This window comes from Aedes albopictus, chromosome 3, assembly GCF_035046485.1.
Source record: "Aedes albopictus strain Foshan chromosome 3, AalbF5, whole genome shotgun sequence".
Lineage (NCBI taxonomy): Eukaryota > Metazoa > Arthropoda > Insecta > Diptera > Culicidae > Aedes > Aedes albopictus.
Genome location: NC_085138.1, coordinates 167,460,820 through 167,478,525, shown reverse-complemented (window position 1 = coordinate 167,478,525; position 17,706 = coordinate 167,460,820). Strand labels below are relative to the sequence as shown.

The 17,706-nt window shown below is 43.3% G+C and overlaps 1 protein-coding gene across 1 annotated transcript; it reads right to left on the bottom strand.

The window, feature by feature from the left end:
- Positions 1-1,808: 1,808 nt before the first annotated feature.
- Positions 1,809-17,479, bottom strand: LOC109402823 (probable fatty acid-binding protein). The gene is made up of 2 exons (XM_019675549.3): positions 17,301-17,479; positions 1,809-2,711 (listed from the first exon to the last, which is right to left on the bottom strand). The coding sequence occupies exons 1-2, from the start codon at positions 17,371-17,373 to the stop codon at positions 2,386-2,388; spliced, it is 399 nt and encodes a 132-aa protein (XP_019531094.1). The 5' UTR covers positions 17,374-17,479; the 3' UTR covers positions 1,809-2,385.
- Positions 17,480-17,706: the final 227 nt, after the last annotated feature.

The window sequence follows — 17,706 nt, the reverse complement described above, 5'->3', positions numbered from 1 at the left end:
GATAATACTCCTGGTGTCCATGGTTCGAGTCTGGACAAAATCTTTTCCCAACTTTTTTATCATTCCTCCTCGTTTATGTTGCATAAGAATTCAGAATCTGCGCTTTTTGGGTTTCAAAGAAGAAGCAATTGTGCAATCCGTAATACGAACAGTGAATAAATTGCACTAAGGTTGCTGTTACTGGATTAGCAACAAGTCGTGTTGCTTGGGATACGAGCAGTACAAGAAGACGTGGTGCACAGTGAGCTAGATGGGTCGATCAAACGGAGGACAATTTGCGAACCCTTCGCAGATTGCGGCAATGAAGGTGCACAGTCATGGACCGATTCGAATGGAGACGACTCCTACGTACAACAGGACACTCAGGCCTCAGTCTGACCGGTAAGGTAAGGTACAGCTAACTGTGGTCGTCCCTATTAAGTCCGCTAAAGTAGGGAAGATCAAGGAGGGATTGTCAGTATGCAACTGACCTTGCACGAGCCATTGAAGGCTGCAAAGACCCTGACAGGAGTATGCTGTGTAGGCGATGAAGGCCACAGGATACCAAACCGCACGAGTCCACCGTACAGATTTGATTTATCCCGGGAAATCCGCAAACATCAAGCACCCAACGGGAGTTTCAAGGTGCCCGATCGGCCTTTAGAAGAGCCACAGCTGACAAGCCACAGTGTAGGTAACGCAGCTGAACCTGAACCACTGTATCGCAGCCCTATAACTGCCTGTGTCAGGCAGTAACTGAGTGGAGGACGGCTATCAACATCATTGCAGACTCATGCTGAGTACCCGCCGGTAACGGCTATTGGGTCGCGGTTGATGTCGATATAGACGACGGGTAAATACTCCGAGTTGGTGTTTACTACTTACGAGGGCTTCGTGGTCGCCAAGGTAAACGGGATCTTCTTCTGTAGCTGCTATGCGCATAAGCGGTGATCGTTCGAGCAGGTCACGCGCAGATGCTGGACTGTATGACGACCGTGCTGACAGGGTGAAAGCCGATGGTAATTTCGGGTGACTTCAATGCGTGGGCCGTGGAATAGGGAAGTTGTTTCACGAACCACTGGAAGCAGACCTTTCTAGAGGAACTGGCCGTGCTAGATGTCGATTTGGCTAATGTCGGTACCAAGAGAAGCTTTAGCCGGAACGGCTGACGTTACTTATTGTAGTCCTGGCCTAACAAGTAGTTCGAACTGGTGAGTAGACGAAACAACAAATGCGACCATGCCTAGGCGAGTCAACCCTAGAAATGGAAGATCACCGCTAATGCGAATCCGTGCGGTGATGCCTACAGGATTGTGATCAAAACGAGAGGTGTAATGGCTCCGGATGGAATTCCGAACCTGGCCTTAAAAGTAGCTACTGCAGAGCCTCCCGATGTACTCTGGATGTAAGGAAAGCGTTCAATAGTGCCAGTGGGGTGGCTACTGGCTATTGCCGATGCGCTCTGGGAATACACGGGTACCCTAGTACCCAATCTAGTTTACGACACACAGGTGGGTCGGAAGTGCTTTCAAATAACCTCGGGAGCCCCACAAGGTACCATCCTGGTTCTGGTGTTACGGAATGTGACGACGAGGTGTGGAGGGTTAAGTTCCAGGTGAGCGTGGAATTCGGATTAATAAACTGATTTGGGCTATGTTTGATTGGTTTATTTACGATTATACTAGAGTTTTGTACGTTGCAAGATACTCGCAATAGATTGTTGTGCGCTGTTCAACATCTTAGAAACTAGCCCATTTGAAAGAAAACCAAGTAGGGTAACAAGTAAACCAAGGATAAGGTGAAAATAAAAATAAAACAACCGAAAAAAGTTTCCTTTATACACTTGCAAAATATGTACTTTCCTGTTCTTTATTCATCGTTCATACAAAATGCTCCATGCACTACTAAACGCTAAAAATAATATCCGAAAATAGATATTCCGCTTCGGTTCAACAATGGTTTTTCAGTAGAAAAAAAAAGTTTAAACAAAACAGCCAAAAAAAAAACAAAGTTAGATATATTTGTTCACTTCACGTACTAGGAATGGAATAATGAAGAAAAAAAACGTGCGTCCGTTTGATTTGTGTGTTGCGTCGTCTGTCGGGTGACATTCTTCCGCAGCCCCCGTCAGTCTGGTCTGATGGTCTGATGTTGTACAGTCAAGCAAAAGGCAACGCGAAGCTGTCTACGGTAGGGATGTCGTATTTTCCTAATCGAAGTAATCGATTACGATATTACGAGAGTTATACGTTTTTTTTTGTCTCGGTGCGGACAGTTCGGTTGCCCGTGACTAGGGTGGGGGTCCGATGTTGGTTGTTTTTGTGATGTTTGGGGTAGAAGGCAAACGGGCGCGCCGGATGGGCGATCTGATAAGCGTCGGTGAGCGGGGGTCGTAGCACCACCACCTTATACGGCCTTGTAGTATCGGACGCACTTGGCATTTCCAGCGGTCATGGTGGCAGTCAGGTCGGTAGCGGTGAACTCACGGATGATGGTGGTTGGCTTCTCGCCCTTCTGTTCGTGCACGAGCTTGTTGTCGCCCTCCAGGGTGCACACCGACTTGACCTTGCGGCCGTCGACGGTTTCCTCCTCGAATTCCTCGCCGAGCTTGAACTTGATGGTGGTGTTCTTGAAGGTCGAGGTGGTGTTGAAGGTGTACTCATCGCCCTCCTTGACCAGTTCGACCGTTGGCGAGATGCTGTTGCCGAGCTTGCGGAGCACCATGCCGACACCTGTGTGGAGGGAGGGGAGAGAGATGATAAGATTAGTGTTGTTGAGTTTTTGTGGGATGCTTATCGCCTAGGTTCCGGAATTGCACAGTTTTGCAACAAAAAAAGTGATAAGGAATGCTGGCAATATATGGGGAGAATGTATGTAGGTCAGCGTCAGTTTTGAGAGCGATTGATGATCGTTCGACAGGCAGACAGACGATCACATTTCATTACCGGCAAGTCAGTGTTTGCAAATATTGTTGCCGGCAAACACAGCGATATTTATAATCGGACTGATATTCCGGAGCAAAATGCATCAAATGCAGACAGAGCTCTGATTACAGTGAGTCATCGGTCCATATTCTACAAATGCCCAGGCAGACAAAAGAGCAATGAATTACGTTAAGTGAATAAAGCTTCGTTCTACCGGATTGCATTAAGAATACAACAAGTTCTCAAAAAATCTCGATAAGCTGTGCCATTTTGGAGGGGCATTCGATCAGGTTATGGGCCCAAAAACGCTTCCTGCAATTCCCTAAGGAATGGCTGTATTATTTCCTTCATGAGTTCGTCCAGCAGTTTCTACAGCATTCTTCCTAGAAGTTCATTCAGTAATTCTGCAAATAGTTTCTTTAAGAATTGCTGGACTTTTTGAAAGGGTTGCTTCAGAAATCGCTCCAATTGTTGCTGTAGTAATTCCTTGTACAGTTCCTCTATGAATTCATCCGCGAATTGCCTCAAAAGTTTCTACAGGGATTCCTTCAGGAGCTGCTCTAGAGATTCTCCCAGAATTACCTTTCCTCCAGTAATTATTGCATAAATGTGTCTCTGAGGTCCCGCAGATTTCTTGCCGAAGTTTCTGCAGATATTTCAGCGGGATTTCTTTCAGAAGATCCTGGTAAGTTTCTTCAGGAATTCCATCTGGCAATTCTTCAGGGGCCACATAGCCGAGGCGGTAAACGCACGGGTATTCAGCATGACCATGTTGAGGGTGACGGGTTCGATTCCCGGTCGGTCCAGGATCTTTTCGTAAAGGAAATTTCCTTGACTTCCTTGGGCATAGAGTATCTTCGTGCCTGCCACACGATATACACATGCAAAATGGTCATTGGCAGAAGAAGCTCTCAGTTAAAAACTGTGGAGGTGCTCATAGAACACTAAGCTGAGAAGCAGGCTTTGTCCCAGTGAAGACGTTACGCCAAGAAGAAGAAGAATTCTTCAAATAGTAGTCCTTTAAATAATTTCTCTATGTCTATGAAATAACAGGAGTTTTTTTTGCAATCATTTCTCTGAAATACAGAGGCGAATGAACCAGATGGTTTAAAACCTCTATAATAAAAAAAATTTCTGAAAAACCTCCTAAGATTTTCTAGAGGAATCTTCAGAAATCGTGTTATGTGATCCTGTAAGAAATACTGATAGTTTCCTCAGGAATATTTCCAGAAGTTACTCAAATGGTTCCTCTAAGAGTTTTTCTAAAGATAATCTTGGACGTTTTTCATGAAAAACTCTAGGAGAAGTTTATGCACGAGTTTTTGGAACAATGGAACTACAGTAGACGTTCGATAACTGCAACATGTTTACACACTAAGAATGAATCGCAGAATTCTGTGAAAGAATTCACCGAATCAAAACTGTAAAATATGTTTTCACAGATCTTTCTGTGAAATTTGATGTTTTCCATTCCAACTGTCACAACTTCCCAGAAAATTCGGTAAATGCAAACAAATTACCAAATTCTGTGAAATTTTTACATTATGGTTCGGTGAACATTAACATTTTCACCGTACGCTGCGATTTTTACCGAACTTCTGTGAAACCAGTAGTCGGCCATATTACCAAGTGCGAGCTGTCAAAAATTAATAGGTTTTTATTTTTTTTGCGTGAGAGTAACAAAGTCATCGGTAAACTAAAGATAGAATAGCAGAACAACAAAAATGAAGATTTAACTATTTTCAACAGAAGTGCGAGATGATGATTGCTCGTATTCTCAGTAAGTGCTAATTTCTCAACCATAATTTATTTTTTGTAGTCATTCTGTTGAATTGCAGTTCCCGGATCCGTCATCGCGTTGAGAACAGCAACATCCCAAGAACGACGTACAAGATAACAGCCACTTTCGTCCCGTTAATTTGCGTGTTATGCCCTCTCACTTACCAGCGTAATGAATAAATAATAGTATTTTAAATTAAAAAAAAAAACAATTTTATTATGGTTTTGATTTGAGGAAGCAGTAAAATTTACCGAATAGTTCGGTGAATCGCAAATATTCAATTTGGGAAATCACCGAAAACTTGTAAAAAATCACCGAAAGTGCTGTGAAACCTACGTAAATAAAGTACAAATTCACAGAAAATCCGTAAAAAAAATCACCGAAATGTTCGGTGAACTTGACAAATGTGCATTTTTATTCTTTACAATATGTTCGGTGAATCAAAAAATCACCGAACAGTTCACCGAAAATTCTGCTGTTGAGATTTCGGTGAAATTTCACCGAATTCGGTGATTTATTCTTAGTGTGTACGTTTCACTTACCGAACGAAATTCGATAACTGCAACAGCTGACAGACGTCAAAGAACTGTCAGTAGCTTTAGAATGCAGCCAATGTGCATTCAGAAAACATCGCACTGCAACAAAAGTGCATGCGAAAAACATCGCTTCGATGTTGACATTTGATTTTGATGGATAGCGGTGCGATAACTGCAAAATTGTTGCACTTAGCGGAATTGCACTTAAAAATCATTGCAGTTAAACCGTTTGCACCGAGCGAACGTCTACTGTACTGGAAGAATTGTTTAAAAAAAACCTAGAGAAATATCTTCAGGGAAAAAATCTCACAAGGAATTAGGATAAATATTAGGTGTCTTTATCAAAGATTTTCAGCCCGAGGCTGGTTCAAGAAACAGGGAATTCCCGATGAAAGTTCACAATGAAGAGTCTCGACGGATAGAGAATCCTCCACGAAGAGAACTTCCTAAGGAAATCCTTGGAGAAATCTCTGGAGGATTCTTTAGAGCAATAACTGGAAGGATTTGCATAGGAATCCTTGGAGAAATCTATGGAGCAATCCCAGCAACAGTCTCTGGAGGGTTCCCAAAGGGCATTCTTGGAGGATTTTTAAGAAGGTTTTACCATAGTAAAACAAACATGACACTCTCATTGCTTCCCATCGATCACCTTTTTAACGGTTGATTCAAATATACAGTAGTAGGACGATCGACCACTCGCTGCGCTTTTTTGCTCCTGTTTGACGTTTTTTCACTACCGCCATCTAGTGGCGGCCCGGCCAAACACAACATAGCCAACATAGCATTGGGTGATTACGTTTTCGTGACAATGTTTTTCAATGAAATTTGTTCTAAATGTTACGTCTGCTTCTCTGTGGTTTTTACTAAAGATTTCTCCAAGAATTCTTATTGAAGATTTTCCAGTGAGTCCACTAGAAATTCCTCCAGGAATGCTTGCCAGTTTTCCTTCAGGAACCCTTCTTGTTGGACCTCAAGAGATCTGTCCATGGATTCTTGACATTCCTTTGTGGATTTCTCACAGAATTTCTCCAGGAATGCCTGCTAGGAAATCCTCTAGGAATTCCCGGTGGGATTCCTGCAGAAGTCCCTTCTGTGATTTCAACAGGAATTTTTAAATGATTATTCCAAAAATCTTCTTGGATTTTCCTTGAGAATCTCGGCTGGAATTTATCATGTGGTTATTCCAGAGAGTTTCCCAAGGATTCCTCCAGAAAAATCCTCTTGGGATTCATCCAAGAACTCCTCTGGGATTCCTATAGGAATCCTTTTTTTCGTGATTCCTCCAAGAATCCTTCAAAAATTTTGCTGGGATTCTTCCAAGGATTCCTCTACGAACTTCTTTTGGAATACATCCAGAAATTACTGCTAGGACTTCTTCAGGTCTACAAAAAAAATCAACAACCCATAAATACACATCTCCAAGTATTTCTACTAGAATTTCTCCAGGAAATCTTGCTGAGTTTCCTCAAGCATGTTCAGCTGTAATATCTTCAACCATTGCTCCTGAGAGCTCACCAGCAATTCGTGGGAAACCCTGAAAAAGAAATTTATTGAGGTATCCCAGTAGCAGTCCTGAAACAATCCCAACAGGAGTTCATGGAAAATTTTGAAAAGTTGGAATACGATGAGGAATCCCTGGTAAAAATCTATCGGTATGAATTTCAGGAGAAATCACACAGAGGAAATCCTGGCGTTCTGGAATACTTGATAGAAATTCTGCAGAAAATCTTTGTGGAATTCGTTCTACATGCAGAAATTCACTGAGAAAAGTTTGGATGGACATCTTGAGGTACAGTACACATTCGCTAACTGCAACATGTTTATTGTTTACGTTTCACTTAGCGAATCAAATTCGATAACTGCAACAACTGACAGACGTCAAAGAACTATCAGTTGTTGCAGAATGCAGCCAATAATGTACATTTGAAAAACATCGCATTGCAGCGAAAATGCATGCGAAAAAACATCGCATCGTTGTTGTCATTTCATTTTGATGGATAGCGGTGCGATAACTGCAAAATTGTTGCACCTAGGGCGGACTTGCAGTTGAAAAGCACTGCAGTTAAAGCGTTTGCACTGAGCGAACGTCTACTGTACGGAGTTCGGAGTTGACTATTGAATGCATATAATACTTTCAAGTATATCTCAGGGAAGTCCCAGATCATCCAAAACTATTCTGAGGTTTCAATTTTTGGCTGCTGAAATGTGTAATGTACTCTTACACCAAGATCACACGTATTTGAACTTATCCTGTTTGGTTCACAGTTGCCATGGAACGCGAGTAAGAGTAGTTCCCAGAGCATCAAGTACCTGCGAGCGTTTTCAAAACTTTTTGGAGTTGAGGCCTCCAGATCAATACTCGTATCGTAGTATCGGATGCATGTTCGACTTCGGAAGAGATCATTCTGTTCAACACATGTAAATTATTGAAGACATTTTACAATTCAAGGCGTATGCAACAACGTCCAAGATCATCCAAAATGTGCTGGAGTTAAGGCCTTTAGATCTACACTCGTAACAGAGATTCAGGTACATTAACGATGCCCAGAATCGTTTGTATTCATCGGTCCCGGGTGTCATCTTCAACTCCTCACCCGCCAACTGCGAAGAAACAAACACGTGCAAAGCCCCAGAAAATCTCCTTCGAGCCAACGCCTTACCGGCCTCATATTCCACTTTGAACTTGTTGTGCTTCCCGGGAATTTTTGGTTGACTGTAATCCGACGCGCTTAGCTGATTATAACAACAACCCGATAAGATGTCCATCCACCGAAATCGGTTCGGTGGGAACGAAAGATAATACCGTGTTGGTCCCGCCTTATCTATCATGAGAATGAAAGTCCAACCCGAAAAATCGGGTAAAAATCCTCACCGGACCGTTCGTTATCTGGACAGGCGCAACCGCCACCTTATGGGCTTATGGGTAACAAATCAGTCCGGTAGCTGCTGCTTATCGGTGTGATTAGTTCACCTAACACCGTGCGCTTTCCGAAAATAGAGAGGACCTATCACCGCAAAAGCAAACAAGCCGTCCGTTATCTACAGAGGAGGAGGCCCTCCGTTGCGTGGTTAATCAATTATGTAATCGGGCTGTAAGTACATACAAACAACGTGGCATTTTTGCTGCGCTCAATCAGTAGCGTGTCGCAGTCGTGGTACCAAATGGGTAAGGGTATGCGATACACGACACTTCTTAAATTCGGTATTGGTACAAATGCTTAAACTGTAATGCTGTTTAACTGAAAGTTCGCTGAGTGCAACAATTTTGCAGTTATCGCATCGCTATCCGTAAAAACAAAACGTCAACAACGATGCGATGTTTTCATGCGCACTTTTGTGCTGCAATGCGATGTTTTCCGAATGCAAGTTGGCTTCATTCTGCACCAGCTGACAGCTCTTTGACGTCTGTCAGATGTTAAGGTTACCGAGTTTCATTCGATAAGTGTTTCGCTTCACTTATCGAATGAATGTTGCAGTTATCGAACGTCTTTTGTATTGTACACATAAGTTCGCTCGGTGTAAACGCTTTCCAACGGAAAGTCAGCTCAGTGCAACAATCCTGCAATTATCGCACCATTATCCGTCAAAATAAAATGTGAACACTGATGGGATGTTGTTCCACGCAATTTTGTTGATGCTGTGCGATGTTTTCCGAATGCACATTAGCTACATTCTGCAGCATGTTACAATGCTTTGACATCTGTCAGTTTTGCTGTTCTCGCACCGATATCTACCAAAATAAAACGTCAATTGCGATGTGATGTTTTTTGCATGCACTTTTCTAGCAATACGATGCTTTCGGATTAGTTGCGTTCTGCAGCAACTGACAGTTCTCCGTTGATGCAGTTATCGAAGTCCATTCGATAAGTGAAACGTAAGCAGGTTGCAGTTATCGAACGTTTACTGTTACACTTACACTTATACGAGTTTATCCGAATGTTGGTTGCAGGGTGCGAGAGTTGCAGTGGCTCAGATTCGCTTTGGTTTGCAAATTGCCAGTTGTTATGCACAAATTAACGAAAGATTGATTAAAACTGTAAAATTTTGAGATCATTGCACCGATTTGTTAGGCGGAATGAAAGAGACATGAAGGAGAAGGGATTATTGCTCATATCGCATACCCATACGCCATCGCCCGTCAAGTCAAGTACCCCGCCATCATCAGGAGACACTTGTTGCGCCGTGACTGACTGGCTTGATCCCCGGTATGGAAATTGCTGTAGAAAGAAGCGGAAATCCGCAATAAAAGAAAGTCTTCTCCGCGTTGATCCCTTCCTTCACGCTTGCATTGAAGTTCATGCATCTCACCGACCGACCAAACGACCAAACAACCGGATGGCGACGACAGGGCTGTCTTCTTCCGCGTCTAGTTACGCGTGAATGCATATGCTAATGCTAATCGGCACTAGTTGTCGCTTCTGGTTTTACGCCCAACGAGTAGGAAAGATGAAGCCGCCAGCCAGGCTACTGGCGGTCACGTCTCCTGCTCCAGGCTCGCTCAAGTGGTGCGGTGGGGCTAGCCAGACTGTCAGGCGACTCGCCCGCGCTGCATTAGTGTGACGGATGGTGGATGAAGAAGCAGCGGTGCCAGATCTACGGAAGTGTCCGTAGATCCACAGATTTGAACAGTTTCTGTGAGTTTACGAAGAACCTCTACAGACAATTTGAAGACCCTTCGGAAATCTACAGTTTAGGCATTCAAACACAAGTTGTTCATTTTGGAATTCGTCTACCAAGAAATCTGGCACCCCTGTCGCGGCGCTTCTCTTTCACAGACCTCGGCGGCGACTTGGGTCACAATTGATCAATTGTAATTTAAATTAATCGAATTCTGTTGCCGGGACTTTCTCTCGTTTGACGGACCGGGTCGGGTCCGGCCGGCCGGTCTCACACAGAATTCACCCGATCTGGATTATAATGGATTCTTGATTCAATTAAATCGGTGGGGACCGTCGGCGGCGGTCGGCAATAGCTGGGTGGCGGTGGGTCACAGAATTGTCGCTGGCCGGCCAGCCGGCCACTAGTCGCTAATCGAATTAACCTTTGCCTCCGCGGCTGCTGCTGCCGCCGCACGCGGTTCTTTCGGTTTTCGGCGGCTCCCTGATAAATGAATCTGGGAAAGCACAATCCCTGTCAATTAGTACATGTTACCGACCGTTTTGGGGTTGGTGTGACACATGTGTGTTGTTGTGGTCCAGCTTGCTGGTGGGAAGTGATACGTTGCGTTGTTGGTTCCATAAATATGCCCCCAAGGAGGTGTTGATGAGTGTTGAATGGAGAGGTACACCACCGACGACTGGCGACTGCTAATCGACGACCGGTTGGTTGGGTCCGGTTGATGAATGGGCATACCCCGAGCCGACAGGACATCAAGGCATCAAGGCATCAGGGGATGATGGTACATAATTACTTTCGAGTGTTGCGAACAATGGTTTCCCGAATGGAGGTGGAACGCGACGAGGCTGTGTGGGTGCTAATGGGGGTTAAACGTCGTCCAATTTGGTAATTGTTCTGTATTTTCTTCGAATGGGATGCTCACATCCTGATTCTGTGTCCTCTGCGGGCATTTCCGCTAATGAAAAATATTTTTTCAATAATAGAATCTTTCAGTATAAAGCGAACGGGAGAAATAACTACAGTAGACGTTCGATAACTGCAACTTGTTTACGTTTCACTTATCGAATGAAATCCGATAGCTGAAACAACTGACAGACGTCAACGAACTGTTAGTTACTGCAAAATACAACAGCCAAAGTACATTGAAAAACATCGCACTGCAACAAAAGAGCATGCGAACAACATCGCATCGCTGTTGACGTTTCATTTTGACGGATAGCGGTGCGATAACTGCAAATCCGTTGCACTTAGCGAACTTTCTGTTAAAAAGCATTGCAGTTAAAGCGTTTGTACAATCTATTAACATACGCTTACCAATCGGGAATCCACACACTAACGGGAACCTCTGCCAGATACAGTAGACGTTCGATAACTGCAACATTTTTACGTTTCCCTTAGCGAATAAAATTCGATAGCTGCAACAACTGACAAACGTGAAATAACTGTCAGTTGCTGCAGAATGCAGCCAATGTGCATACGAAAAACATCGCACTGCAACAAAAGTGCATGCGAAAAACATCACATCACTGTTGACATTTCATTTTGACGGATGGCGGTGCGATAACTGCAAAATTGTTGCACTTAGCGCTCTTGCAGTTAAAAAGCATTGCAGTTAAAGCGTTTGCACCGATCGAACGTCTACTGTATTAGGGTCATTGCACAGGCAAAAAGTGAGGTTACGAGGTGTCACTGTATTGGTCCAGACCAGAAATAACAAAAAGAAATCTTCACCTTCGACCATCCTACCAGCGATGGATGGGGTTGCATGTTTGTTCAGTACAACCCGTTTGCGTGCATCTTTCTCGACTCGCTTCAGCAAAGAGGAGAGAATGTGAATGAAATGATGTGAATATATGGACCCTTGGAAGCAATACAAGTCACGAACGGATGAACGGATCAGCAGAATCTTTACACGGTTCGATTCGTCTTCAGGGTAGTTGTGTTTCATGTGGAAAATGTTAGGAAAATTAACTAAGAAACTTAAAAAAGCATTTAAATTAATAACTAATTCAAAGTTCACAACTGCCATGAACTCAAACACAAGTTGTCAAACCACCTCAACTTAAAATGGCAATAGTAATAGAACGTTTGCCAAAACAGCTAATAATTGTATGATTTTCCAACAGAAACCATGATGAGAGACAATTTTGTTATTTTTGGGTCAACACATTTTAGCATACCTATTTAGTGACTTGATAACACGATGAACTCTACAGATGATATTTTTTTACAGTAATGTTAAAATTTTTGGAGTTGAAAGTCATTAGGGATTGATGTATATCTAATGATTTTTTTTTGTGTGAGCTGCTGACAATTACTGGAAACTTAGCAATTCTGCCGTTGTATTGGATATGTTCTACATGTTGGAAGTTCTATAAAGAATTAACTGAGAACTTCTTTGAACCATGTCTGATGATTTTCCTAGGATATCCTCTGAACATATAATTTAAAGCCTATAGAAGGATTTCTATCACAAATCCTGAAGGATTTCAGGCGGAATTGTGGAAAATATCGTTAATTTTAAGAATTATAAAATAGAATCCCGAATTGAAAAATACTCATGAAATCCTTTGTGAAGGACTCCAAAGAAGATTTCTACCAGAGTCCTTCCCAGGATTTTTCGATATGCTTCCAGTTTGTCTCGCTGGATTCCTCCTCCAGATTCTTCCCAAATTATCCAATATTCCTCCACAAATTTCTTTTAGTGGTTTTCCGGGATAGTTTTCCAACAGTTTCTCTGTCGGGATTGTTACGAAATTCTTGCAGAAGTTCCAAGAATTGGACGTCCAAGGACATTAATGAATCGTCTCAAGATTACTCAAGAACTTTTTGTTCCGGAAAGTTCAAATTTCTCGCAAGTTTCTCGTAAAACTTCACCTGAATTCCTTCGGATATTTCTCCGGGAAGCTTTTCACAAACAATTTCGTTAGTAATCCCAGGAGGTGTACTCCAAGAAAAATCCCTGTAAGAAATCTCGAGAAAATTTTTGGTCAAGATTCCGGAAAGAGTTCTGGGAATAATCCCAAATTTAGAATCTGTAAAAAACAATAATCTCAGGTGGATCACTGCAAGAAATCAGATACGAGGGAAAGCCTACATCTGAAAAAGGTCACGGGAAGAATACACTGTGAATTATCAGCAATAGCTCCTGCAGAAATTCCACAAGGCACTCCGGAAAAAAATTACGCAGAAAATCCAGGGTAAATTCAGAAAAGCTCTGGGAGACAACTCCCAGGAACAACACTGGAAATAATCTTCTGAGAGAAGTTCCGCAAGATGCTCCGAGATAAATCTTCAAAATAAATCCCGTGAGCCATCTTTAGAAAATATCTCAGCTGAAACTCCTTTAGAAAATTAGGAAGGAGCTCCAGAAGAAAGCTCACAAAAATTTCTTGAAGATATTACAGGAAAAATTGCGGAAGAAATCTGGGGAGGAACTCCTGCAGAAAATTGGTGAGAAATTCATTAACAATTTTTGTTGGAGGAACTCTGGTAGAAAACCCAGGAATAACTCATTTAGCAGCTCCGGGAGAAATCCCGGGTAGATCTTCTGGGGAAGTCCCAAGAGGAACACTGGAAGGAATCGCGCCAAATTTCGCAAGAGGAATCCCGAGAGAAATTCTGGGAGAAATCCTGCGACAACTCCTACGATTTATTCCGAGCGATACCATTCTAGAAAACCTCTGGAAGAAATTTTTAAGAGAAATTCTGAAGCATCTCCGTGAAAAACTCCAGGACGAATCAAAAAATACGGAAGGAATCTTATGAGAAATCCCGGCTGGCATTCCAGGAGGTCTTTCTAAAGAAGTTCCAGGAAAAAAGCTCGGACGGAATTTCTGGGAGAATCTTCGAAGTGCTAAACCGTAGAACGGCGGTATCTCGTCAACCGCTCCGCATATTTTGAGTTATAAATGTGACGCAGCAGGACGCAGGAGTGACGATGTTAAGAAAGTAGATGTCACTCCATTGAAGCGTATCGAAAATCATTGTAGGACGACCGACAAATCGGTAGGTCTGACCACCCTGGATCCGACCCATTCGACCCAAATGCGACGAGATTTGCTTTACTGATTCTAATTGTTTTTGTTAGCCAATCTGTCAAAACGGATGCAAACAATCCATCAAAACACAACGAGAAGATCAAACATTTCCAACTCTACGAACGGATTAGAGGATTCTTATTGATGTTTTACATAGACGTTGTCGTGCTGTGTTTGGATTCTGACAAACGCTTGTTGTGAGCTATGTTTGTCACAGATGACAAAGCCACAGACAAACAGACGTAACACCTTGAACGATTTTCATGCAAATCCATCGCCCAGTTCACACTACCATCACCTGGTGGAAAAGTTGCACGAATCACTGTGTTGTGCAATATCGTCAACAGAAGGCGCTAGTGTGAAACGTCAAACGCATAAAAAAACGATGCGCGCGCCTCTGGTTGTGAAAGCCACAACTATGAAAATTTAAAATGATCGTTAAAAGCGTGGTCGACGGAAATTTCGCAAGTGTTACGTCTGTGACAAAGCGTTTGTTTTTGACCATGCTTTGATTTTTTTTATATTAACCAAAAAGGGCAAATGCTGCTCTTGAAACGTTGGCTAAGAGTTCAGATTTTCACCACTGATAATGCTGATAGAGATTATCGCGTGAGTGTCCATGAGTGATGATTAATATATTTGATGTTTTCAAATTTCGTTCATCATAAATAGGTACTAGAAGACATTGAATTTTCGCTTGTTACGATCAACCAGCAATTTTCATCTGGTAAACCTCTAAGTCACTGACAGTGACTCACTGTAAAACTTTCCATTCTTTCATTGCTCAATGCTCTTCAGTCAGTCACATACCTTACAACATGATATGCTTATTGTTTTGACTGCCGTCACGCCGCTTCATTTCCGAGAAGGTGCTGAAGTGCAGGAATTGGCAACTTGCGCACTCTTGACGGTTTCATTCTGCAAATTTTCCACACACTCCCCAAACACGATAATATAATTTCGACCGACCTTGAATTGATCTCGTCGAAAGCGGAGGAGAGGCAATCTGTTTGCTGTAATTATATAAACATTTTTTCCGGTACATTTCCCATATATGTGAAAGATGAGCAAAGGTTCATAAAAACGTCACGAATGATGTTCATGATTGAGAAGGTATCACCACAGACAAACAGACGTAACACCATGAACGATTTTCATAGAAATCCATCGCCCAGTTCACACTATCATCACCTGGTGGAAAAGTTGCACGAATCACTGTGTTGTGCAATATTGTCAACAGAAGGCGCTAGTGTGAAACGTCAAACGCATAGAAAAACGATGCGCGCGCCTCTAGTTGTGAAAGCCACAACTATGCAAATTTAAATTGATCGTTAAAAGCGTGGTCGATGGAAATTTTGCAAATGTTACGTCTGTTTGTCTGTGGTATCACTCTGAAGATTTGATGTTTCAAAAAAGTTCATTACAGATCATAGTAGGCCGACATCTACCCGAGATTGTTTACAAAAGCAGATAATTCCAAGTCGCTCATTATATTTACAGCCTGCTTCGATTGAACTGTTTCAATCGAATAAATGCACTTGAAAAGGCGATTGCTTTGATCGCCATAATTTTCAATATTAACCTTCAATTCCAAACAGTTCTACCCACACTGATGAGGTAAATAAGAGCCGGCTGTTCGGTAAATTGATAATAAATCACAAAACGGAATGTTTGCATGTGCATCTGACCGTTCGGCGCACGGAACACGACCGACCAACGGTGTCCGCAGTTCAAAGTTCATCGGCGGCGGAGGAGAGTAGACCGCGATGAAACACGTGCTCGGTTCGACCCACTTGGGCGAAGATCTTCCGCATCGCGTTCCCTCTATCGTCACCATCTCCCTACCAACCTATTTAGAAACAAATTGTTGCAAAGATAGATGGACTACGACGTAACACACCGGACTCCGTCCGCCAGATAACGTCCGGCCTTACAGCGAGGCAAAACTTATTCCCTCTGCTTGGAAATGTTTCCCGCTGCCGTTCGCGTGATGCTACGACGTACGTAACAGTGATTCTCCCCTCGTCCTTCACCCTCCCCCCGGAGTCACGGAGACTTGTTATACTTGCTCAATTACGTCCGCCGCGAACGACGACGACATAGGGTCTGGGACTATTTGGGCAGGAGCACCTATTTTGGGCATTTGCTGCTGTAGCTCAGTCGGTTTTAAGCCAATTGACTTGAGTTCTGGAATATGATAAGATACGCACAGTATCTAGCCATGAACAAAATCTCATATCAATTCGTTTGAAATTTACTGAGTTATAGCAGCAAGTGCCCAAAATAGGTGCTCCTGCCCAAATGATCCCAGACCCTATGTGTCGTACGTAGAGAGAAAGTTCAGTACAAGAAGGAAGCGTGTGTAGATGCAACGAGGCAAAAAGTGTCACAGAAGCCAAATAGTTATGGATAACTATCTACACATGGAACGAACTCACTACGTAGCTAGCTGCCATACTTGGACGACTGCTTGGATGACGAAGTCTTCGGTTTATGAATGAAGCCCAACTAGACAGACACGAGCAGTGTCTGGAAATAAGAGTAACTTCTTGCAACATTATCTCGTCGTCACGTATCGAGTTCAATGACCCTCCGTGAGCAGCATTGGCCTACTGCCATGAATCCTTAGAAACGCTCTTGGGGTGATTCTTTTTGGAAACGCCAACTCCCAAAGCCAAAACACATCGGACGATGCGATGGGGTGTGTCTCCCATTTCATTCCAATTAGAAGAAGACGGAATCTCGCGCATAGCATGCTACGAATATCCAATTTTGACCTTTATTCGCTTTCTACTTTTCTCCAGAATCGCGCCGCGCGAAACGTGTTTGATTGTATAAGAAGGTTAACAATACAGAGGAGGGAGATCGGAATCACGCCACACTACACTAGAGAGTTGAAGAAGCTGGCTGCGATGAGTAACAGCAAAGCAGCAGCAAAGAATGCAATAAAAAGGGGATGAAAGGGATGGCGAAATGAAACCAGAACCGCCAGAAGAAAAACCGGCCGGCTTTTGGCGCAAACGCATCGACTCGCAAGCCGGTCGTACATATCGTACGATTTTCGCTTCGATATGGTGTGTGGGGTTTTGTGTATGTTTGGTCTCGTGGAATCGTTAGGGCGTGAAAAAATAAAGTATCCAAACCACATACATACTGTCCCAGCCCACTCACTAAGTTCACATCCGGTGTTGGGTCATCGCCGAAGAACTGCGGCGACTTTGGACACGCCACTACGATCAACGGACAAACTCCGGAGTCCGCTGACTCGAGTAATTGGTATTAATTTATTCAACGCGACTGCACTGTGTAATTATCGGTTGTCGATAGCTATCGCACATCACATCACATCACATGTGGGTTAACTAACATATATCACCAGACATTCCTCGTGTAATATCGCAAATTCCACACACAATCTACTCACCGAGAGCCTTCATGTAATCATCGAATCCTTCGGACTTCTCCATCTTGTACTTCTTTCCAACCCAGGCTGCCATTGTTGAAGAAGGTGATGTGTTTTAAAGCGTTCAAAAAATTCTAACAGGAACACAAAGCGAGGCACCGCACTAAACGACTGTAGGGATCCACCGGTCACACTGGAATACACCGCTCGGGTGCACTTCGGGTGGGTTTTATATCAAGCCGCCGGCGGCCACCCGCCCAGCCAGAGCCGACCAGCGCACGAACACACACACAGCAACGCGCCATGTGCACACCACAGCACGGTAGTGTTCTTCGTAGCTTCGCCGCTAATCGCGGGCGGTGCACTAAGGTGCGTTTGGCGAATTAGCTGGCCAAAATTATTTCAAGTAATTTTCACATTACTAATT

Coding starts and splice junctions, on each gene's coding strand:
- LOC109402823 (XM_019675549.3), bottom strand. CDS start 17,373: ATGGCAGCCTGGGTTGGAAAGAAGTACAAGATGGAGAAGTCCGAAGGA. Junction 2,712..17,300: donor TGATTACATGAAGGCTCTCG/GTGAGTAGATTG, acceptor CCCTCCACACAG/GTGTCGGCATGGTGCTCCGC.